The sequence below is a fragment of the Ciconia boyciana genome, chromosome 4 (assembly GCF_034638445.1).
Source record: "Ciconia boyciana chromosome 4, ASM3463844v1, whole genome shotgun sequence".
Taxonomy (NCBI): domain Eukaryota; kingdom Metazoa; phylum Chordata; class Aves; order Ciconiiformes; family Ciconiidae; genus Ciconia; species Ciconia boyciana.
The window spans coordinates 67,594,622-67,620,417 of NC_132937.1; the positions used below are offsets into that span (position 1 = coordinate 67,594,622).

Consider the following 25,796-nt stretch of genomic DNA (forward strand, 5'->3'; position numbering starts at 1 on the left):
TATAGACAGATTGTAGCTTTTATCAAAACAGTTTCATTCCCACAGTAACACGGAGCAATTCTTTATGGTTTTATAGGCTTTCATGTCACTTCAAAAGCAGAGACAAGAGCCAGAGCAAAAATTTTACTGCCAACGAGACAAGGTGGCAACAGAACATGAAGGGTGAAGCCACAGGAAGGGACAGAGGATGGAGGGAGTGTGAGCCCTAAGCAAGGAGGCAATTTCATGGCAGAAGATAAGTCACTATATTCAGTACATGACATACATTTAATTGAACTTTAAATTGAAGAGACTTCCCACGAAATAGGCTAAAAGAGATCAGATGTAGGAATGACCACTGTTCTCTCCCGGTATGCAGACAGCATGTAGAGTAAGACAGGAGAGGAGACAAACTTTCCCTGGGTGAGGACTGACTGCACTTAACCAAACACTTTGGTCAAGTTTCCTGCTACCACCTGGTTTTGTGTTAGCCAAAAGCAAACCACAAAAAAGCCGCTACAGCCTACACAAAACTCAAGGGCTGCATCTCTCCTGCAAGCCAAAGGTCTCCTGTTACAGCTATAAGAAAAGGATGTGAAAAGATCGGGATTTTGGTCCAAGCAAAGAGAGAAGGTGGACTGTTTCCAGCGCAGCTCACACCACCTGTCATGGGCAGTAGCTTTAATGCCTTTGTGCGCTATGGCCCCCCAGAGCTTCCTCAAAAGTTTTATGGCTCTTCTTATCATTTGAATGCCAAAAGGGCACCAAAACCACATTGTTTCATATCTAAGGATGTAGCAGCATGTCACACAGTCACTGCAAGGAGACTCTAGCGGCAGCTTTAGGTCTACAACTTCCATTAATTTATTTACTTAGGAAAAGTGAGTTCTGCAAAAGTTGACATCTCTCTCTTCCAAGAAAGCTCCCACAGCTGGCAGGAGCAGACTGCTTGTACGCTGCGAAGACTGAGCTGTTTGTTTCATATTAGTTGCAGGACTGGTGCCAACCTCAAGACACAGGCATGATCTAAACTGCCTAAGGAATATAGGTATACATGAGATTTAACACACATATATTTACTACTTATTACTGAAGTTGAAAAGCTCTGAAGAAGCATTAACTTTGGAAATAATTCTTGTATTCGTAGGAATTACATTTAAAAAAAAATAAAGGAAGAGGTAAATTTAAATAAATGCAACAACAGACTTTTTCCTGAGGTGAAATCTGATATAAGTCTCTGAATGACTTTCTTTCCATGAGTATTCTTCCTGTCCTAAATGACACCACCTATAAAATGGTATATAATGTATTTGCACTTGAAAAAATGTCCACACTAGAGACAAAGGCTAATATATTTCACATACCCATACATTAGTATTTTTATTAAATATACATTTAAATGAATTTAATGAAACTAATTTAAAAGTCTGTTGCTAAACTTAAAAGGGGGCATTTATATTACACTTGCATCATTTTTTAAACAGTAACTCATCCATTGTCAGCTGAAAAACAATCCATGCTATCATATAAACAATTACATTTGACTTTACTGAAGTTTAAAAAAGAAAACAATAATTCTGCTTTTGGTGTTCAGGCCTCAGCACTGGTTCAAAGACCACCTGAATGTAATGGAAACCCCTACCTGCTCTTCTGCTTAGTTTCATTTAGCTGGGAAAAAGATCACTGTTTATACAACCCAAACCATTACCGCTTACAAAACCAAGTTCTCCTGCATCCAGAAGCTAAGACTGTCCTTCTCAGACCACCAAATATTTAACAGTCAGTAGCTCTGCTCTCTAAGAAGAGCAGGGAATGGGAAGTGAAAAAAAGACAAAGACTCATTGCAACAAAACAGTAAACTACCGTGTAGACCCAAAGCACTCTTCCCTCCTTGTGCAGACCCACTCCTGTGCGGATCACAGCAGTGAGAGTATACCTTCCCTGTTGACCACAGTATGAGCGTATCGGCATCTGAAACCCAGGAGAGCAAGCAATCGCCTACTGTTTTAAATAAAATATAGAGAAAAGGTTTCCAAGAAAGCCTTGGAATAGCAACAATGAGCTCACATCCTCAAGCTGATGTTTAATTTGAGGATTAACATTCAAACATGTCAGATCCAACACAAAGGACACACCAACAACTTACCTACATGCCAAGTCTGACTTAATATTAAATAAAAGCTGCTTAAGTACCTTCTCAGGCAACACAGACTTGAGGACAACAGATCCTTAGTACTACAGTGAAAAAGTTAAGGCTCCTTAGAAAAATCAGTTCTGTTTATTTTTTCCCATTTGTCATCAAAAAGTTTCCTACTACTAAACAGGTACTTCTCCTGATGTAGTTTTTATGAGCTACAACCAAAGTCATCTGAGAAGCGTCCTGCACTCACTAGCATGCACCGGTGGGTAAAAACCTTCTCAGAGCAGCGTTCAGGTATTCTTCCCAGCTCCTCCTCCTTTCCCGAATCCTCCAAGCCTTTCACTGCCTCCTCATAGCCAAATTCTGCTCTTCACGCTGGGAACATAGGCAAAAGACACATGCATACAGGAACTGCCCACAAAGTTTCCAGCTACCAGCAAGCAAGCCCTAGTCCACACATTCCGGTATCACATGCCAGACAACATCTGCAATTAAAGTTAAATCAGACCCCTAGTGAAATAGGTGTGGAAGGACTTACACAACCAAGCAACCGAGTGTCAGCTCAAGGTGTGCGGAGAACAGCCTCAGAGGATCACACTAACCAGAGCATGTCAACAGTAGTATGCTCTTTATTAATTCGTGGCTTTCATCCGTGTCTTAGCATTCCTCCCTCTTTTCTCATTAGAAAGCAAAACCAAAACACAACAAAGAAACAAAATTAAACAGAGAAACAAAGCAGCGTAACTTTTACAGATATATTTATATTTTATATTTTATGTATAATGTTATAATATTATATAATTATATAATATTAATATAAAATATAAGTTATAATATTTAATATTATATAATATATATCATAATTAATATATTATTAATACACCGAGATGGAAAACTTTCAGTATGCTTCTGTCCTTGTCGCCTAGCTAGAAATCTCCAGGCACCTCAAGTGGGCAGAAACACGGTCTCCTCCTCTAAAAGAGAATGAATGGCAGATATGAGGGTACGTAATTAAATCACCTGCATAGGTGATACTATAGCTACTACAAAAGCCATTTCAGATAATGGCTGGGGAAAAAAATATCGTGGCCTGAGGTAGAGGCTTCATCATCTTTGGAAATCACTGTCATCTCACGATAGTTACAGGTCTCTTACAGGATGGCTTGTTGGCAAGTCTTTTTATAAAACTCATTCAACCTACCTCTGAAAAGCAAACTCACAATCAGCACAGCCAGCCAGGACTGCTGGCTTTACAAAAAAGAAATTTGAAAGCTTGAAGAACACATCCACCCAGCACCAGAATTTTTCATTTTGCATTTTAGTTTATCCATCTAGTCCACATGATGCAGTAACATCTTTCCTAAATTATGCATTTTCAAGAGGTGATTCCCACCATACATGTGCCATTTTCTCTTGAGACCTTCATCTCTTGAAACCAATGCATTTATGCAAGCCTTGTTTTCATGGGAAAGTATTTTCCAACCTATCCAAAAACCTCTTTTAAAAGTCCGTATTTTATTGTAGATATTTCAAGGAAATTACCTCAAACTATCAGATTAAAAAGTACTGGTATGCTGTCCTACCATTTTTTTAATATATATATACACACATACATTGGGGGGGTGTGCACATACAGACACACTTCTTCACACTTTAGTTCCTTAATTGATTGGGATCTTCCACTTCAATTCTTCATGAATTAAAACATTCATAAACAGTACAGGCAGAATTTCTGTTTTTTCCAAAGTAGGTGCAAAGTCATAGCATGAAAAGATCTGCACTACATGGTCAACATATTTCAACCAGGAACATCAACTCTACCAGCAGACTCCAGTATTCATTCAGTAGTTCTCCTGGCTACAAAGGCTGTAGAGCAAAACTGGAAACTACTGCATGTTTGTCTTCCAGAGATGTTCAGCTATGGATTCAAGTAACTGACTTTAAAAAGGAAGTCCAATGTTCAAAGATAGTCCTTTGAGCTCCTTGGGGGGTTTCTGGTAATTTACATGTTTATTTGAAGTAATTTCACAATTAACAACATCAAAAAAGAAAATGGCAAGTCACAGAGTATAAAGTTGAAAGACCAAAAGGCAACTTTCCTCTAAGATGCACTAAATTGCGTCCTTTAGTCAGAATGAAAGCCCTCGACAATTAACATCATGTGTGATTAAGCTCTTTGCAAGATGAAATCTTTCTTATTCACTAATCATTTGCCTGCTAGGAGGTACAAGTAGACTTGGAACAACAGCTAGTATTTTCCATGTGGCATGTGACCATGCAATACAGCACATTCCCTCTCCTACTACCACAGCCCCTGCCCTTGCTATGGAGGTCACTGTGCTAACCAGGCACGTTCCCTTTGGACAGGAAAAGGCAACTTTTACCCGATACTGCAACATCATGTTTAGGACAGCACAGTTTTTGGAAAGCAACAGGATTAAATATGCAACTACTACACTAGTAAGTTTTAATACAAGTGAAATATTTTGCTGGTCAGAAGCTCAACAGGTGAAAATTGCTGAAGATAACACTGACCTAGTAGTACTAACCAATTGCAAAATGATGATGAATTTACAGTGTGATGAAGCCTTAAACCTGGTAAATGTAATCCTGAGCTGCAGTAGCAAAGCTGAACATTGAGTGCCACTGTAGTGGTTACAGATGAGTTCCCATACATAGTACCTAACCCTGATCAGACATTCAAATAAAAGCTCTGTAGCATTTATCAATATGGATGGGTAAGTACAAGGGACGAAACAAGAGCTTTCTAAAGTAAAGAATAACACTTCATAGAAGAACAAATGGCTGCATGTTTGTCTCAAAGTTCAAAGCGTAAGTAAAGAAGCTACTTATTACAGCAGTTGCATTTTTATAACAGTATTCCAGTGGCACAGCACAGGTAGAATGGAAAACCCCATTATTTTAGATGGAGCTCAATCAGTTTATAAAAAGGAATGATGGGAAGTGTGGAAGGTATCTTAAATACCTCCTTAGAGTGTGTGAATGAATGCCAAAATCAACCTGTTAAATACGATAGTCTTGCTGGTTTATAATCTGTACTGATGACCAGATGCCAAAAACTCTACTGGACATCTCTCATTACTATGTATTGATACCCAGTGAACAAATAATAATAATTATACTATAAAACACATAAATTTTTTCTTGAAACTGTTTAAAAATAACAGAGCAACACTGTATGATTCTATCCCTGTACTAGATACTACAGCTTGTCTTCCCATATAATTGAAATACTTAATCCAGCAACTCTTTTTGTTACCTACCTACATGATCATAATGGATGTGACCAAGATGAAAAGTTACTTCATTTGTACCAGTCTGCAGAGAAAGACTTATTTTGACCAAGCTGATTAATATAATTATGGCTAAACAGAAACAACTACATAAAAATCAACAAGAAAAGCACAAATACCTTCTTCCCCCAACCCACGGCGTTACATTCTATTTTGTTTCAAGTTTGAAAGAACACAAAGTGGGCCTACATTGAAGGTAACATGGATATTAAAACTGGTGAAACCATCATCTGGTTTGTTTTCATTGGCCACTCCACAGACTTATGGCAGAACTTCCAAATGAATCTTTTCAAAGTCCATTTCCAAGGAAAACAGTAGGTCTCCAAATGATGTGTAGCAATGGAAAATTAACAGGGAAGTTATTTCCTAAAATTATGAGTTTAGTATTAAAAACAAACATTTCAATTAGCAACAGCACAGTTCTTTTAAACTGAGATGAGCGGGAAGCTCCGGCAGTTCTGGACTTCCCTGCAGGAATGCTACTACTGAAGCGTATCTTCAGACACTGAAGTAGCTATCACCAATGTTCAGAAATATGAAAAATTGGAGAGCTCCTATTTAATCAAGTCAGTAACGAACCTACACTCAGGAATATATTTTAACACGGTTGTTCTGAGGGCTTCAGTTACATTTTTCCCCTTCTGAACTAATGAACTTTTATCAGGGTGTTATCAACAGCATACACAGCTAATGGAAATCCTATTCAGATCAATGCGGGAGCGTAAGCGCTTTCACATCCCTCAATGCACTAGCAAAACGCTGTCAGTAGGCGAATATTATAGAACATGACTGGCATGTTTAATAGAAACAAAACAACATTATAACACTGGATTCTCACATGGGGGTGAGGTTCCTGCAATCCCAGATAGGTCTAGGCACAACAATCGTTATCATAATCATCAGTCTCCAGAAACAGCTGGTAACAAGCTAAATGACATAAATTTAATGGTCTTTATGATTATCCAGTGCTCAAAGTGGAGCAAAAAGGCAAATGGCAATACACTGCATTATTCTTAAAAATACACACACACACATACACATCTACACACACACACACACACAGAGAACATCAGCACCACATCCTTTTTAAAGCAGAAACTCATGAAAGAAGTCTTACTTGTGAGGATGCAACTCCCAGTCATGAGCAGTTGATTCGTAGTAGCTGTTTTCTAACATGCCAAACTCAACGAAGGCATGTCAGTCTGTTATTCCCACCTACCTTCTTCCAGCGTTTCCCCCTCCTGCTTCTATCATGATGTGCAGCTAAAATAATAAAGCCACTGCTGTTCAAAATATTTTTCCAGTGATGAGTTAGGACACTTAGACTGGGCTGGGATAGTTGATAAGCACACTGAAGAAAGAAGAGCAGCCCTTACTCATTCAAGGCCCTCTGCCCCATAAAGACCATATGTCTCTTACATCTGTCTCCCATGACAGAGTTGTCACCTTCAAGCATACATGCCAACAGCACAGCGTGGATAGGAATTTAAAGAACAGAGTCTGAAGGTAGGCTTATTCTTTGGTTTAGTACAGTAAAAACTAAGACTAACAGATTTGGAAGAGGGAACTGAGCACCAGCTTACCATGGCCAGGATGGAGGAATGCCCAAGGCATAGTTTCAGTACAGAATTCTTTCTTGAAGGTACAAACAATAATCAATTTTTGCAAAGATGTAACAGGCATGCTCTACAACTCTAAGCAAAACTCTAGCATCAAATGCCACAAAAGAAGTGTATATACACTTACATGACCCTCTTGGATACACTATTACTACATTTCCCAAAACTACTACAGTCGAATATTAAGAAAAAATACTTTTTGCTGTTTGACAATATTTTCTATTACAGTCAACTACCCTCAGTTAGCTGCAACTATTTCCCCTTACCTTATAAAGAAAAATATCTCCAATCACGAAAATTCAGAGTAGAAGAAAAGAAGAATCCAAAATACTAGCACCTGCTTTCATTTGTTCTAGCAGGATAGATTCATACTTAACAAATCATTTTAAAACAACAATTAAAAATATCAGTAGTACATAACAAAACACTTTCATTTGCTGAGTTAAGCACTGTCCTAAAAGCTACATCTGTTCTAGTTACATTCCCTGATTTCTGGAACTGAGACTCATGCACGTCAGAAAATTTTGCCCCAAATTGATAAAAAGTGACAGAAAAAGTCACTGTGTTTTATGATGATCAACAATAGGAAGCTGTGCAATTCTGGCAGGATAAGAGCTGGTCCATAAGAGAGTCCCCTTTGGTGATAAACAGTTAGTATGATAATAGGTGTGCTACAGTCTGTAGCTGGAAAGAAGCAGCTTTCATGGAAAATGAAAAGCCCAAAAGCTACGTTACATTGAAGCTGGAAGCCAAAATACACATATATACAGAACAGAGGGCACAGATATAACTATGAAGAGAAATGAAAAACAAGCTGAAAGCTAAATTCTTGAGCTTTACAGGAGAGAGACTGCAGTAAACACCTAGAAGCACAGCTTAAAAGCTCCAAAGGACCTTCACATACGGCACTGCAAGCTTAGTTATCAACTAGGCACAAGCTTTAAATATATGCCTGTGTAGGTACAAATGCACATTTCCATGCACTAGGATTTACAGTGTATGCCTCAAGTAGCAGTTAAGGCCACATATACTTCCACTGCCTCATGGCCACACACACCACTAAAGAAATGCTGCATTTCTTTAGTGCGTCTGCTTCCATGCCACGAGGAGCTCGTTCCACATGCCGCACTCAGAAGGGGCCCCATAAACAAACACCTTCCTGATACCAGCAAATGCAGAGTCAAAAGGAGCATCATCCCTGGTGATCAAATTACCATCCTTCAGATGTTAATTTGCCCTTCAATGGTTGTTTTAAAAAAAAAAAAAAAAAAGAAACAAAAAGCAAAAAAGCAAAAAAGTTTAGGGACTCAAATGCACTTTAAAGCTATCTTGAAAATATAAAATCCTTCAAAGTATCAAGTGCACAAAAAAACACGGCACAAATTACAATCCTGTTTGAACATCATTCAAATTCAAACCTCCAAGTTTCTAAATCAAATATTTTATCACAAACTAAAAATTAAAAAAACAAAAACAAACAAACAATCTGTCCAGTCAGTACCTCAGGTTTTAATCTTCAGTATTCTAACTGCCTGGTTAAACCACCACATTCCAGAAGAGACTTATTTTACACTCGTTTTTCATTTTTAAATGTTCACAAAGGTTAGTTTACTAAAGGTAAAACTTCAACCAATGTGGAAAATGACTGTGGAAAATGTGTCTCAAAAGGACTAAACAAAAAATAAATGGAAACGTACCCTTCCCTTTCCTAGGTTCGTTTCAAGACTAAATCATACATAAAGCAGCATTCAAGAAGCCTCTATCAGTTACCAGGCTGCTTATCCTCCTCCAGAATTTCTGAAAGTTATATGTCTAGTTTAAGATGTTCTTTGTTTCCTAAAGTATATATATGCTTTAAAAGAATTCTTAAAAGCAGAACAAAAATCTTTTCCTAGTGTGATACCCAGGAAGCCAAAAATACTGAAGCCAGGGTGGAACTACACATTTACTTGCTGCCCAGTTCCAAATATGTACTAAAGAGTAACCAACCTGTGCACTCATCTTGAGCTTAAATCATTAGCCAACACTGGTCAGATGGACTAACTCCTCAAAGTGTAGCAGTTCTTGCTACACTTTCAATAGTACGTGTATTCTTTGAATATTTCATGTTATATAATGAAATCAAATAACTAAATAAAAGCATATTTTAGAGAATATGTTACAGCAGCACATACAGACAATGACTAAATACATACCTTCTCACCTAAGAACTGAAAACAGGTAGAAACCAATTTGGTAATGAGAACCACAGAATAAATAAAGTCAGAACACCTAAAATGATCCAGCTACACTTTATACCTATTTGTCTACTTCCAGAAAACTCCCAAGAAACATACAGAACTGGAAGAGTAGCTTGAAAGCTTATTCTTCTAAAAAAAGAAACATGCCCTATTTTTGATACCTAATGAAATACCACGGTAAATATAAGTACATTTAATTAGAGCTTATTTCAAACAATTTCTGTAACTCTCCTTTGTGTACAACTTCCAGCTTCTCTCTTTGTGAGCATTTTCTATTTCAGTAGAAGTGCGTCTTTTGATGTCCTCAAAAGATGTGAAGTTGGAAAGTGAAAGTCAGGAAAAAGTTATCTCTGGGAGATTGTCTAAGTCCGGACAAGAAGAGAGCCAAAGAACAGTACAGAAAAAGTAACAAAGCCCATCAGATCAGCTCTGGGGGTTGGGAGGGAGCAGGAGGAAACAACCTGTGGCCTATCAGTGTCTTTGAGAAGACTATACACACTTTGAGCAACTGCATACTATTTGATTTACCTGGTAATCTGCAACAAACATTCGTCTTCAAAAAGGCTCAAGAAGCACAGTTTAACAAAATGCTTTGTCAATGTATGACCAATAACCATGCTCAAATATGTACGTGTGAAAGGGAAATTTATTCCACAACACCTAGGAAAGACAGAATTTTGAAAATAAAGGTAATTCTGGGAATATCTATAGAAACTAAAGCTTCCCATGTGTTTTGCCTTACTTGATTTTAAGGTAAAGTACAGAAAACTACTTCAGGGTAAAAAGTAAAAACATCAGGGTTTCATTGTGCTTTGTTTCATGGATTCACTTAAAGCACTGAATCCACTGTGGACCCTAAAGCAGACAAGTTCTTCACCTCTAACTCTCTTTTTAAAAATCAAGCTTATTCCTTGTATAATGTGACAGGTACTGTCAAGAGTGATGACATGATGGGTTTAAATGAGATGACTCTTACAATAGTTGTGCCACAACTGCGTCGTCTCATGTCGGACACTATTTTTAAACACACTTGAACAGCTAGCCTTCGGCACTAGACTTCTATGGAAATACCACCTCCAATATACCAGTTGCACAAAAGTCTTGAGAAAACATTTGCAATAAAATGAGAGCAAACATGAGAAAAAAGTTGAATATGTTTAGGTCTAAATTTCCATACAGGTTGAGAGATGGTTCAGGATACCCATATGCAGCACTAAAGACACCATGATTAAAAATTATTAAAAAACAATTAAAAAAATAATTTAATAACTTTTCCTCATGTTTTTCTTTCTCTTGTCTGTGGGATGCTTTGGTAACTCAAACAAGAGCTTATTCTTAAAGAGCAAAACCTTTGAAATATTTGCTTTAAGAACGTACAAACATTCAAAACAGACTAGAAAGCTGTTAGCTAGCCCACATAGTCCTGCATATAAATAGCTGCTGGCATCTTAGAAGACAGCACATTAAGAGGAAGGTGTATCCACGCTTTCTTCACATCATGGACATGAAAACGCACCCCCAGAGTCCTCCAGCACCTTGGTAACTCAGCACCAGGAGCCACAATTACACAGCTGTCAAACTCCAAAAAGGCACGAGCAGTATTTCCTCTTGGGGCACAGCAGGAAAGGCAGGACATCCAATCTGCAAATGAGCCAGAAACCTATGAAAAGCTAACTCTCAACCAGGCTGAGAAACAGCCCCCATAGCTCTTGGCTCCACAGCTAAGATGCCATCATACAGTGGACCACAGCTGTGGGCTTGTGTGTGCTGGCACACACCTCCATGGTAGCTGTGGGAATACCATCTGAATCCTTCACAATGAAGACCCCAAAAAAGGTATCTCCAACTCTTGCAGTCTTGCTGAGCCACACGGGGAAACGCTTAAGACCCTCAGTAATATGCAAGTACTGGGGACGACTCTGTTTTCTCACTGTGAACTTCCTCAACTCCCAGCCAAGCTCATCTTGCAGGATCAAGAAGGGGCAAGACGACAGGGAGTCCCCAGGGCTTGTGAAGCCAAGGGAGGCAGCATCCCTCGGCAGCCTCCCCATATTCCCCAGGTAAAAAAGCAAATGAATGACAGGACGTTATTTACAAAGCCAGAGAAAGAGCAGCAAGTCTGCATAGCGCAACAGGGGCAGGCGGCTCAGATGAAGACCAGACAGAGCCACATAAGGCAAGAGCAATGACACAGTTTTAGCACCATGGTTACTGCAATAGGATATGCATTTAATGATTTGCATTTTATTCGGTATCGTGTACACACAGAAACTCTATACTACAATGGTATGGCAATATAACTCACTTTTCTAATCAGGTGAGAATCACAGTAAAGTAAAAAAGTTTGAGAACTACCTTTAACATTGCTGTAATCAGACAGCTATTAGTAACGAATAGTTGAGAGCACATACACAATCCTCTATCAGTAACTGGCCATTTATGCAAACAGTCTGAGGCCTCTGCGATCATCCCATTCCTCTCCGTATACCCTCAGAGACCCCTGCTACAATCTTAATTATCCACTCTTCCATGCATTTCTATTTTAGGGTCACTGATAGCTAGCTCTGTGCTTTTTTAAAGTGATGGCTGCATTTATGTAACTAATGAAGCTGCCCAAACCCAACAGCTTAAGTGGGGGTGGGTACCACTGCTTCAAAACCGATCATTCCAGTACCCAAATGAGCAAAATACCATCTTAACACCATCAAAGGCAGATACACCTCTAATGCTTCTGTTTAGTGCAGTGTTCAACTCAAAGCTGAGTTGTGATCCACCCACATCTTCACCAATGAGACAGACAAAGCCTCAAATGAAAAATTAAAATACATCAGGAAGGAAAACTAGCATTAAAAAGGAAAAGATGAACTACTTTTAGAGGAAGCCAAAAGATGGCTTACAAAGGTTCCAGCACCTCCAGAGACAGTCAAAATACCAGTGCACTGCAAAGGGAACCTTTCTGAGCATGCAGTTTGATCCAAATAGGCATTTTCCCCAGATATTTACTTTAATATTTACTGTAACTACTGGGAATCAACAACAAATAGGATATTAGAGAGCTGAATTATTAAAAAAAGTTATAGTAATGAGACTGTATTCTATGGTTGTCATACAACTTCGTAAAAGGAAAAAAACAATGGGAAAAGATACAGTTATTAATGTGGACTGCTTGTATGTACAAAGTACAGTATTTTCTTTCAATATCAATGTACACATCAGCAAAACATCAAAAGTATATGGGGTTTTTATATGAATGCAGTTTTTTGTATGAATGTCATTTTTAAGTTTAAAACAAATGTAGCAGGTGTTGGACTTGATGATCCTTATGGGTCCCTTCTAACTTGATATTCTATGATTCTATATTTTCTCCCACAGAAAGGGAAAAAAAAAGCTACAAAAATAAAAGCTTTACAAACTTAACATTAAAATAAATGTCCCAAATACACTGACAAATTGTCTTTAAATCTTTTTATGCTGCATTTATCATTTTTAATTTTCTGAAGAAAACCCTTCTCTGATTGTCAGTATTTATACCCTGACAGTGTTTGATTTCTGCTTGAATTGTCACAGCCACTTAATTCATGCTTTGCATTTTATTTTGTCCTTTTGTGGAACTACACTATTTGATCTGTTATAAACTTATGTTACAAATTACAAAATGGTCTTCTGAAACCAGAAACATCATTTAAAAGGCGGGGGGGGGGGGGGGTATAAAGCAATCAGCCTTTTTTTTCCAAATAGCCCTCTATAGTCAAGTCCCTCCTAGACAGCAAAGCAAGGAACCACACAGCATCTCCGTTTTTTAAACTATATTTTTGTTTCCAAAGAATAAAACAAGTATGAGTCACTAAAATCAAGCTAATCTCTTCATTCATTTAAAGAAAAACATTTCAAGGCTTCAAAATTAGTGGAAGAGAGAGTGCTAGCTTGAAATACGGATTCTGAAAGCACAAAAGCAAAAGGCCCTTTTTAATCTCTACTGTTATTGATTTGGGGAAGCAGAAGTTGCTAACACCTAACAAAAGCAAAAGGGCTTTTTACAGAGATATTTTAGAGAAATTTGTCAGGTTTATTACACCTTAATCATTACAGCATCATCAAAACTGGAGGATAAATCAAGATATAGTTGACGAATGTATCAGAGCAAGGATGGATCTTCTGTAGAAAGAAAATTATGCATCCAAAATACAACACTTCTAGCAGATACTTCCTCATGTTGCAAGGAAATGTACTAGATTTAGGCTGCAGTTCAACTGTTGCTTCCAGCCAATTCGAAAGTAAGCTGCTGCCAAGAAGGGCAGTTTGACACTCTCCTGCCCTTGCATTCCTGTCTGAACGTGACCTCCTCTTCTTTCTTCTGATGCTCGTGCTCAGCAAAGCTTTGCCGTGAGTACTGATTCAGCTGAAGAAGACATTTTTGGTCAGGTTCACGTTTCAAGTGGATCCAGCCCCTCCTCCAGGTCACCACCGGAGGAGTGACCTGCTGCGCGAGTCCTGCAGAACAGGACAGCAACCGAGAGGAGCAACCACCCTTCACAGTGAAAGCCCATATTTACGTCTGCTTAGAGCAACTGTCAAATTGCAGCCTGAGGGCAGGGTTTTGTCTCCTCCATTCTGCACAAGTGCCCTAAAAACCCTGTTATTAGATTCACTCCCTCAGCAATTCGATGACTAATTCTTTAGTTAAAGTGGAGGAGCTCCATCAGCAGAGACAGACTAATCACCTCAGCCATAATTCATTTGGTATGTGGGAGATCAAGCCTTCAAACCTGGCAGAACAAGAATTAAACTCTAGAAAGCCTCAAGAATAGAAGTGGCTCATTGCAGGCTTGCTCTTCTTTTCTTACTCATTCTGGGGGGAAAAAAAAATTGCCAAAAAAACCCCAAACCAAAAAAATCAAAGTTGTAACCGTCTCCTTGCCAGCAAGCATATTACACATATAAGCTAGCACAGCTTACTAGCTAACTCTAAACGGCAGCAGAATAAACCCTGACAGGCAGCCAGTCTTACCTATGCCAGTTAAGCCACCCAGCAAAGATCAAGCATTTCAGGTTTTCTCTTGAACTTTTTGATTTCTTTCATCCTCACCAAAAAGAGACTTTCCACTCCAGTTCTTATAAAAGAAATCTAGTAAAAAACGATGCAACAGTCATTCAACTCTTTTAGAGCTTTTCTGCTTCTATGAATTTTAATGGAATTGTTTCCAGTTTATATTAGTCTTCAGCACAGACTAAATACAAATTATGCATCTTCCCAAAAGCAGTGAAGTTCATAAAAATCTTGCAGCTCAGCAGGACTCGGCTGAATACTTGCAAAGAATAAGAGAACTCGAGGACAAAAGTGCAACTGGCTATGCAGAAAGTCCTGGCGCCAATCTTAGGTTTTGTACACGTGTATCTGAGGGAATAATTCCCCTTCTACCACACAGTGTTGCTGACCTAAGGCAGGAATGAAAAAGCACACAGCAAGAGTTTCAGTGCCCTAGGAAAAAAAGTCACCCTTGTCACCGAATAATTTACCAACGCACAACACGCCAATCTGTTCAGGTGCAGTATCAGACTGCTTGAAACACCCAGCTACACAACAAAAATTATGCCAAAGCACGAATGCAACCTCTCTCTCTCCAGACACCCTATTTCGCTCCTTCCCTTCCACACAGATTTAACACTGGGATAGCATCCTAAGCAGCTTTTTCTTAATCGTCTGCCTCTTCTGGAGCATCTCCTGTACCAGCAACAGAGTCAAAGATTCTTCTAACAGGTGGAAATACTGGTCAGAAATGAGCAGCTGCTATTGCAATGCCTAACACATTTTTTTCCATTCCTTATTATATAGACCGAGGGCCTTCAAGAGCAACTGACAGTCAAGACTGGTGTCACACTCTTCCAGATCCCATAAAAACACACGTTCTTTCCAAAAAGTTTCTGTTTCCAGGCCCCAGTCCTACCGTGAAAAGCTGAGCTTCTGGGCAGTCATATAACTCAGTCTCCGAAACTGAAGAAAGTAAACATATTTTTTCACTCTATCCCACTTACGCTCAGTGCCTGGAGCCAAACTTTCCTGACATTCAACATCAAAATAGATTATAACCATAATGATAATGTTTTCTATTATCACTTTTCTTCCCTTCCCCAGATTTCTTCCCACTCTTCCCAAGCAGAAAAACAAAACCAAAACCCTTTCCAAGATACGACTGTCAAGGCAGAATCATAGTTCTGGTATCTGACACAGATCAGCAGGCATCACATGCCCGTAAGGATTTGAAAACAACCTTGTATGGACACAGCCTAAACACATCAGAGTGCAAGACTAAGCTGCCAATGTAGCATGCGGTTTGGAAGTCTGATTAAGAACTACAGTCCTACATCAATATCCATCTGCACGATAAATGCCTTCCCTGCTCTACCAGTGCAATGGGTGTATTATTTTACATTGGCATTTACAACATTTATTGAAATAGTCTCTAAAAGCACCTTTCTATTGTAAAGTAAAGGATAGGATTTCCACCTCTAAGATTTCTACCTAGTTAGTATCAACTATTCAAAATTTACTTTAATTCATCTGTTTACGTGCACTGTAGCCTACCAAATCCATTTTTAAAATGGCCACTTTTCCCCAGGCCATTCAGGAAAACACTTATCCACGAAATTAATGATTTTTCCTGTCTTTTTGTCATTAATAGCACATAACCTCTTTCAGTGGCCCACTTAAATGACTTTTCCTGCTTAACGAGGGAGCGCCACAAGGGCAAGCATCTATTAATATTAAGGAACCACTCAAAATAACTAAAATCATATTCATCATATTAGCTATCACCCTTTACCCTTTCTGGCAGTTGCCTGCTTAGTCTATTTTTATCTACAAAGATAGTCCTGCCACTAACCACAACATTTCCAGAGAAATAGGCCTGAATTTTCATTAGGGCATTGCAAACAAACTTTTTGGGTACTGCAACACATCTTTATTACTTTAGAAAATGCTACTAAGGAATTAAGTAATTTGCTCCTAAAATGACTTCAGCATAGGAAGATTTGTCACGCTGCTTGTGTCCTTAATACATTTTAACATTGTTTTACACTAAGAAAAATACTGTTAAAAGTGTATCACAGACACAGGCAGTGTAACAAATTTCATTTCTGTACAAGGAAAAAAAAACCAAACAACCCCTATTTCTGCTTTTGCCGGTAATGAACTCCATTAAAAGACATCTGAGTAATTAAGAAAATAAAGACAATTCTTCTTCAAATACCACAACATATTTTAAGAACCCACGATGCAGAACACATATGCCGCATGCTTACCCAAAAACAAGTTCTTAAAAAGATCCAACCTGAACAGCATACATCAAATACAGCAGCACCCTGTCAAGGATTATATTTAGAAACCCTCAAGGTAATGCTTTCGCAACTTGCAGCATAGCAATACTTGCAACATTACTGCAGTAATTGTCACCAATGAAAGTTGAAAAAGACACAAGTAGAAATAAATATGCTTGCAGCAACATGCCATGAATGTTTTCCTCTCTTTTTTCTTTACAGTCTGCAGTTTACATTCTGATGCATGCATAATTATGGTGGAAAGAGGCTGCGGATACAGCTACTTACGTTGCAAGATGTAAAACTCTGTGCACAAACAGCACATTGCCATTTACACGGTCACTTACCTCATAAGACCAAACACACTGAGTTCCTCCAAACCTTCGGACACACCTGCCCACCTCCACGTCCTCATGAGTGGTGTACATTTCTCGAAGGCATTCACCTATATGTGGCACCATCCTCCTGAGAACCTCCCGGCTGAAGATCATTCCCGGCCCTCCCATGCAGAAATTCTCCCCAGGCTCCAGCCCGAGTTTTCCAAGTTCTTCAATATTACCCAGACCAGTCTGTCCCAAATACAGAGGTTTACTGCTGTTCAGTGAGCGAAGAAACTCCTCCAATTTTTCACCTGAAAAAGAGAAAAGATTACTGTTATTTCTCTGCCTAGTCTGCCAGCCATCTCTTTTCCTGTACCTCAAGCTTTTTTAAAAACGTAACAGGCACCTGAGGCTGTCACAGGAAATCACTTCCAATGCCGTATCCTATACCTAATTGAAAATATCCTCGGACAAGTTTACCTTTCACAGACTTTTTTTTTTATTTCAATTAACATCATAATGGCATTTTCATTCAGCCAAAAGCCAGAATATGATCAAAACTTATTTTTACCAGTAAACCTTGTTCTGTTCAACCGATCCTGATGGAAAGCACTCCCTTGCTCGTTTAAAACTCTCTCTAAAGACAATTTGCCAATATAGTTCCAGGCTGGGGAGAAAAGGGAGGAGAGGGGAAATGCCAAGTATTCTTTTAATAGGATTAATTTTTGAGAAGGCCAGAGCAAACCTAAATTAACCAATATGTTGGATTACAGAGTAGCTGTCAGAACAACATAAAACCCAGACTCCTTCCACAGTATTTCCAGTACTACAATGTCTACACACTTTTCCTTCAAACCCCCTCCCTATTTAAGAAAATATCATTTTATAGTTACTTGAAATTAAAAGTTTCTGGATAGGTTTAACTCGGAACATTGGAACCAGTTAAAGGCAGGTTCATTACAACTCCGAAATGAAACCAAAGATAACAGCGACAACTTTTACATCTGCAACCGAATACATATATATATACCTGTGTACATACACAAGAATTTCACAGATGAACGACAGCTGACAAGCAAGCAGCCCATTAAATGAGTCAAACAAAATCAAGTGACAAATAGGGAAGTACACAGTTACCTCCAGTTAACTTTCAACAGTGCTTTCAACAGCGTAAGCAACCACGCTCACAACCTAGGCTTACGCTTACACCTTCAGCTTCTCTTTCTTTGCTCAGAGCAGGACACTGCCCGAGTAACAGCAGCAACAAGCGCAGAGCAAAAGGAAGCGGGTTGCACGACATCATTTTCTAATGCTGCTATAAAACTCCCACGGAAATAGGACCAGTGCTTCTCAGAGACACACGCTGCAAAGGCGACCAGCAGCTTTACAAGCAGCCTTCAGAGGCTGCTTTCGCTCAGCTGAAGTGTCAGTCAGCCAGCCCAGACCTTTTGCTAACGCTGAAAACATCGTTTCCGAGGAGTACGAACAGAAGCCTCCGGGCTGAGCCGCAGCCGCGGCGGGGCTGCCCGGCCGGGGCAGGAGGCAGCCGACAGCGCTCCCCGCCGCTCCCTCCCGGGCGCGGCGGGACGCGGGGCCGGCACCACCCCGCCGCTCCCCTGCCCACGCCCAGCCCTGCCGCGCCGGACCCTCTCCGCCGGCCCACGGCAGAGCCTGGCCCGGAGAGCCGCGCCACAGCAAGCGCGGGGGCCGCACCGAGGGCGGGGGCCGCAGCACCAGCATCCCACGCCCACGCGGGGACCGCTCACCGCGCCCGCCGCGGTCCAACCCGCCGCCTCAGCCCTCCAACGCGCCCCGGCGCCGCGGTTTCCCCAGGTGCGGCCCGGTCCCGCGGGGGCACATCCGAGACCTCAGCGCCCGGACGGCACCCCACGGCCCGCACACGGGGGCTGGAAGCAAATGCCGCCGGGGCAGGGGAGTGGGTCGAGGTACCCCTTGCGCGTGTCCTCCCCCCCCGCCCCCCCTCTGGGCGGGAACCGACTCTCCCATCCCCGTGCGACCCCGCCGGGCCCCCAGGCCACCGCTCCCCTCCCTCCCTCCCTCCCTCCCTCCCGACGGCGGGGCGCGCCCCGGTCACCTTTAATGTAGACGTCGTCGTCCGCCCGCATGAACCACTCGTACTTGTCCAGGTAGTGGTCGTGCATGTACTTGATCATCATGAAGGACTTCTTCTGCGGCGGGTAGGAGTCGTCCACGCCGGGCAGGGCGACGACGGGCAGCGGGGGCAGCCCGGGGGGCGCGGCAGAGCCCTGGCTGGAGAAGAACTCCACGCGGCCCGGCACCGAGGGCGCCCACGTCCGCTGCGCCGCCACCGCCCGGCTGCCCAGGTACTTCTGGGCCGTCATCACCCCCACGTAGAGGAAGTTGCGGGGCTTGGCGCAGCCCGGGGCGCCCCCCCAGTCCCCGCTCCCGTTGTGGCTGCCGCCGGGCCGGCCGCTCCGCTTCTCGCCGCCTTCCTCCTCCTCCTCCGGCTCCCCTTCCCCGCCGGCGGCGGGGCTGGAGACCGTGCCCTCCTCCGCCGCCGGCGGCAGCTCCCAGGGGCTGCTCCTGAAACTCGTGTCGCCCAGCACCGCCGCTGCCTCCGGCACCGCCGGCTGCCCGCCCGGCGCCGCCGCGCCCCCGGCCGCCCCCGGCCCCGCCGAGCGGCCGTAGTAGGAGCAGAGGCTGGCGCCGCGCCTCTTCTTCTCGCTCAGCTCGGCCACTTTGGGGGCGATGAGCCAGGAGGCGGCGGTGAAGCCCAGCACCAGCCCCAACACCACGCTGAGCCAGGGTCTCCGGGACCGCGCTGCCATGGCGCGGGCGGGGCGGCTCCGAGCGCCGCTGCTGCCGCTGCCGCCGCCGCCGCCGGCGTCCCCCCGCCGCCTCCCGCTGGAGGCGACCCCCGTCCCGCGGCGGCCCCGGGCGCGGCGGCTCCCGCCGCGGCTCCCTGCCCCGCCGCGGCGGCCCGGGCGGCTGCGCTGCTCCCGCGTCAAACTTCTCCGGCGGGAGGGCGGCGGCGAGGACGGCGCAGCTCTAGCGGCGGCCCCTCCGCTCCGCTGGCACCTTGTCACCGCGGCGGCTGGTCCCTCCCCGTCCCTCCCACCGCTCAGCCTCGTCCACACGCCGGCGGCGGCCCCCGCTCCGCGCCCGGCGCGCAGCCGGCTTCCTCTGCGGCTTCCGAGCGCCTCACGCCGGAGGGCGCCGCCACCGGTGCCCGAGCCGCGCCGGGGAAGTGGCGGCCGCCGCCGGCGCTCCGGAAGGAAACGATTTTTTTAGGTACTGCTCGCGGCTCCCCGCGCCGCAGCCCCGCCACCCAGCCGGGCCCCGCCGCCCGCCGGCGCCCCCCTCCACCCGCCGGGCCCGGGGCCGGGCGGTGGGGCAGGGCGGGGCGGGGGTGCCCCCGGCCGCGCCGCTTGTCCGCGGGCGCTCACCGGTGCGCCCCGCTCCCGCCGCCGCGTCGGGAGAGGCCGGGGGCTCATCTGCGGCCGCAGCTTCACATCGCCCGAGGGCGGCCACGGCGCGCCGGGTAGGACCGTCCTGCCCTGGTTTCTCCTCCGAAGGGCCGTCACGGAAAGGCAGGTCAGGGGTGTCGTTTCAGGAGGAGGGAAGCCGACTCCTCTGCCCCTGCTCTGCCCTGTGCTCCCGGCCCCGAGCGGTTAACAACTTTCCAGCCAGGAACTGTAGTCCTCCCTCACCATGTCTTTTCCTGTGGCGTGGATTCCCACAGCCTGAGTATATTATTATTATCACGAGCTCCAAGATGCTGGGGCAGAGCCTCCTCATCCTCCCGACCTCAGGGTGACTGCACTGTGCACAGCCCTGGATGACTGACAACAGGAATTAAACGTTCAGGCCACTGTGCCTGTAGAGACAGCCTTAATGCTGACGTTTAAGATCTCCCTCATATCCCTCGTATATATATGCATCCCTAATTTCGTTGTGCACGATGCTCATCTCCAGCAAAAGCCACGAATTGTTCCTCGCATCCATTTGTCATTTCACTGAAATACATCCAAGTTACTGAAGATCCAGTAGCATACGTTTAAACGTTTGTCAGCAAAACCACCCATTTTTGTAGCTAAGTCTATGGGATTGTCTGTCACTTCACGTGACTTTATCAATTGTCAGACACATATGTCGAGGCGAGAGGAGTATGGAAGCTGGTAGTGTGTGATGCTAGCAAAAGTAACAGAATAGTCATAAGAGAAAAAAATTTTCCAAAAAGACAGAAGTTACTTCACCCACCTAACAGAAGAAAAAAGCCTACTCTGCATAGTCTTTAGCTATGAAGAGATCACTTACTGATGTAATTTTCAGTTTTTCCTTGTGCCTCCACCACATGCAGTGAGCACGCTGTGTGCTTTTTGTGTTTTGAGATGTGCGAGCATCAGGCTCAGGAAACATACCCTCTAGCTTCACCAGGGCTGAGCATCCTTTCCAAAGCAGCCCATCATTAATTTCCTCTCTACACGCACACAGGCTGGAGCATTTATAATGCCAAGCCGCAAGGCACTAGGTACCAGGCACACATGCGTATTCACTCCACTGTCACCACTAAAAACAGCCCAAGCAACGTGTCTGGGCACGTAAACACCACCCGAGATGTTCTGTGAGCAACAGGGTGGCAGATCCTGGGTCTGTCTTCACCGAGCTACTAACAGGCAACAAGCTAAGGGGGAAGGCTGTTCTTCAGAAAGCCTTCACCATGGCATTAGGGACTACCAGTATTATGAGTGTCTCAGCTTTCCATAGGAGTCTTCCACTTAAAAATACCATCTCCCAATACTGCGCCCCTGCTCCCTCCAAACAGCTGGGTGTTGCTGGGTCCCAGCAAGTCATGCGCAGTATGACCTCCAGTAGCAAGGGCTCCTTCACACCTACACAACCCCATCGTCGCATTGTCCTAAATTTTCAGACAACTTACTGCTATGGGGTTGCACAGGTACAATGTATGACACCAAGCTACTTCTATTGCCTATGCATACACTGAAATGACTCCGGTCAGCGTCAGCTGGGCTGACTCCTCAAGTCTGACAGTTGGGAAGACAGTGCTTATTTTTGTAATAGAAAGAGCAGGCGGACCTGTGAGAGGTGACCCTAAAGCCTTTTACACACTTCCAAGATGAAAATGGACCTTAAAGTGTTGTGTGTTATTGTTTATAAAGGAATTGAATATAAGGATATTCGGAGCAGAAATATTGCAAGTGTGTACCTGCGTTTATATTTTTAGTTCGATGCTTTACCAGCATTTTGATACACGGTGGGGAAACCTGTTGAAGGTTTCTGGGGTTTTATGGACAGACCGAGACACAGGCTGGACCGTTTCTACAGGAGCAATGGTGGCATCTAGTGGTTAAAGTAACAGTCCTTACCTGTGCTCAGTAAAGGAGTGAAACCCAGAATGCCTTTCCAATTAAAATAAATACTTGATATAACAACTTGTTAAGCTGGGTATCGTGAGTTCATGTCTCCAGGGCTTGTTATGTGTTATAATGCATTTGATAAGAACATTACACCAAAGTCACACTGAATAAGTTTGGAGGGAAAGGGAGAGGCCAGGGCCTGGCAATAACTTGAAAAACTTGGAAGATAATTTTGTAACAAAAATTGGATTGAAAATTAGAAAATCTGCCTTCTGTGCACTGTACCATGTGTTTCTAATTATAATCATAGGGGAGTCTCTTAACATTGTTGGGTTTTGTCTTGTAAAAAAGGTGGAAAAGGCAGTCTCCCATTTCACCCCCATAGTTTTACAGCCTCTGATCAACTTTTTACACACATGGATTTTGATGAAGGAATTGCAGAAACATAGGGGTATCCTTGTCCCTAGTAATACTTTTAAACTAAAATGATATTTTTTTTTAGCTGCAGAAGAAGTGGCCAATCTTTCTTACACAATGATACCACCAGAAGCCAGAGTTCAAATGAGTGGGTATCAACCTCTCACTCTCACTTTACTTTTTTGAAAGTCATTCTGGTCACACAGAACCCAGTAATTTTGTCTTCAACAGGCACACAGCCCTGGACTGAAGGGGTGGTCAACAGGTCTGCAGTGTCAGAGAAGAACAGAGCTGTTTTTTCCCCCACTTTTTCTCCTTTGCCTTAGTAGTAGTCTTACTACTTTTCCTTCTCAGGTGCAAGTCCAAAGCCACTAGTGATAGATTGCTAGGAATTACTAGTAGGCTTCGAACTCAACACTGGACAGAAAACAACGGACGTTAAATCTCGAGTGCAGTCTTGGATGTTTTCACTCAGCTAGCTTGCTACGATGGCTGAATATGATGCTGACACTTGAGCTGCAGTTTACAGATTGTACCTGTTGTGTAAAGGGCATCTAAACCAAGATAGCCCTAACACCATTCACAATTTCTTCGCAGCAGCCTTAGGTGAAAAGCACTGACTAAGGCTAGCTGCACTTTAAGTGAAGCTGAGGGTAAGTTGTGAAACGGTAGCTTTGGGCACAGTCTTTTATCTTGCTGGTCCCATGTCCTGTGTCAGTCATCTGAAGAAACAATGCTTTAACAGTATAGGTTGATCAGCTGAAACAGGCATAGCCCCGGGGCAGACTAGAGCTGAACAGGGAAGAGAAAGCATCCAATTTAATTCCACTGTCAGTAAGGAGCTCACTGAACTGAATTCTGTTCAACCCCAGATATCCTACATAAACAAACAGGTCTGTTTGTTAGAACAGCAGGATTTCGTCTCTGCATTAGGAACCAGTTGCTAAAACAGACAATATGCCAGCTGTAAAAGAAAACTGAAGCGCAATTGTGAGGAGATATTAATTGCTCCAGTTGTATTAGAATTGTTACTTCAGATAGAATTCCTGACCCTTAACTGTGCTAAGTGTTGCTCTAAAGAGAGCTTTATGGAATAGTAAGATTAAATATAGGCACACATATCAATGATCAAGTAGCTGTTATAGTATTCGTTGATAAAGCAGCATAGTGCCATTCCAGCTAAGAGGCCATTTACTTGGCATTGTCGGTATGATGACTGTCTCAGCTTGCCACATGAGTTTTGTTTGTATGTGTGTTGGTATGGAAGTCATATGATGTATTGTTCCCCCAAGGCAGACCAAAATCAACTTTAATGTATAATCAGGCTTTTTGTTTAAGTTTTGAGGTATTAAGGGCAGGTTTAGAGAATTTCAGAGATGGAAAACAATTTCAGATATCTATTTTGTGTTCTTTTTAAGAGGATCTTGGTAACATATTCTGTGACTTCAAAAAGCAGCCTTAGGGATCTCTTCAGTTTACGTTGTAGCAGCCACTATGATCAACTTGAGCTCTGTTAGGAAGTTAAGAAAGAGTGATGGCGATGAATGCCATTTTCAAAACAAAACAAAAAAGCCTTAAAAAATGGTGCCAAATGGATCTGCTTGATGCAAGAAAGGAGGAACTCAAGATTGACATATTCATTCTTGAAAGGACTAGAGCTATTAGTATCACTAATCCAACAGGTCTTAAAATTTTGGGGTAGGGTCTTAGTCTTTGAAGCCAAACGACAACTTTTTTCGCTGGTGTCATTCTTTAAAATATCACCAGGAAGCAGTGAATAGCTCCCTTTTAGGTGTGTGAAGTTACAGAAAATTTATAGCATGTGGCTCTAAGTGATAGACTGTAATGTGCCCACCCCACAAAAATGGCTCATGTCAGAACAAGCATGGCCATCTGCAAAAGACAAAGAAATTTTAATTGCCTTGTAGAGCAAACTTTTGAAAACATTAAGCTTGAAATTCCCCTTGGGCATTCAGTTTTATTGTGTAGGCATATGCATATCACTTACAGAGCAGCAGTTGTAACTGCCAACTGTCCTTTAAGATTTTTATAAGCATATATTTATTCATTGCTACATCTGGGTAATCATATGCATTAATGGTGTATTAACTAAGAAATAGAGTAATTGTCTTCATTTTTATTCTTATGTTCTAAAACTCCAGGGTGTTTATGCTGAACTTGGTATTGTTATGTGGTGCCTGCATTATCACAGCATCTGACTCTATAGCCATTTGCATTTCTACATACAGTTTGATTTTGGAAAGTAATTATTGGTCCAATCTATTAACACTCAAAGCCATCCAACTGAATTTGATTAAAGCCTTTTCTGTTGATTTTACTGGGCACTGGACCCAGCCAAATCTTGCATAAATATAGCCCTTTCTTTCAAGAGAGATCAGCTCCTTGTGCATATTCCATCACATCTATACACTTACGGTCTTACCACCATTTCCTTGCAGAGCAATGACAGCTACTGGAGCAGGAGTTCGACTGCAGTATCTTGCTCCTTCATTACTGTTCACAGAGCCACTTCTGAAGCTCCGTGTACTCAGTCCTGCTCCAGATTGAGATCGGTGAAGTGCAACAAGCATTACTGAAAGAAAAACCTTTGTATCTTCCAGAATTATATGCAGTTCTGAAAATCCAGCAGTAACTTGAATTTTAGATTCAAGATGAGTTTGCAACATCAGCTATTACCAAACCCATCTTTTACTTGTGAAACGAATATACTTGATCTGCGATTTAATGAAAGATAAACATGGAATTCCATACTCCTATAATTTATTTTTGGATTAAAGCCAAAATTGAAATAATATGCATTATAGGATAGGCTGTGAAATCCATACTTATGAAAATTCTTTCAGATTTAATGTTTGCAACATTTATTTATGAAGAATTATTATGACACAAGTTTACATTGGCAATTTATATGTAAATTCTATTTAACCTGGTTTATTTTGCTCCTCTTTCAAACTGCTTATTTTTTCTGTAGTTTGTAGTAGTTTTCCCTCTCACCTTAGAATACCAATAAATGAGACTAAATCACTCTCCCTTACGAATAGGAGACATCCATACACAGCTCCCACCTATATG

The 25,796-nt window shown here is 42.6% G+C and overlaps 1 protein-coding gene across 1 annotated transcript in view; it reads right to left on the minus strand.

The window, feature by feature from the left end:
• CHSY3 (chondroitin sulfate synthase 3) overlaps positions 1–20,122 on the minus strand; it is a 194,405-nt gene extending 174,283 nt beyond the window's left edge. Inside the window, exons 1-2 of the mRNA XM_072860098.1 lie at positions 19,022–20,122; positions 16,954–17,237 (exon numbers count right to left, since the gene is read on the minus strand). Of these exons, the coding sequence (XP_072716199.1) occupies positions 16,954–17,237; positions 19,022–19,736 (999 nt within the window). The 5' untranslated portion in view covers positions 19,737–20,122. The remainder of the gene's footprint in view (positions 1–16,953; positions 17,238–19,021) is intronic.
• Between the last annotated feature and the right edge of the window lie 5,674 nt (positions 20,123–25,796).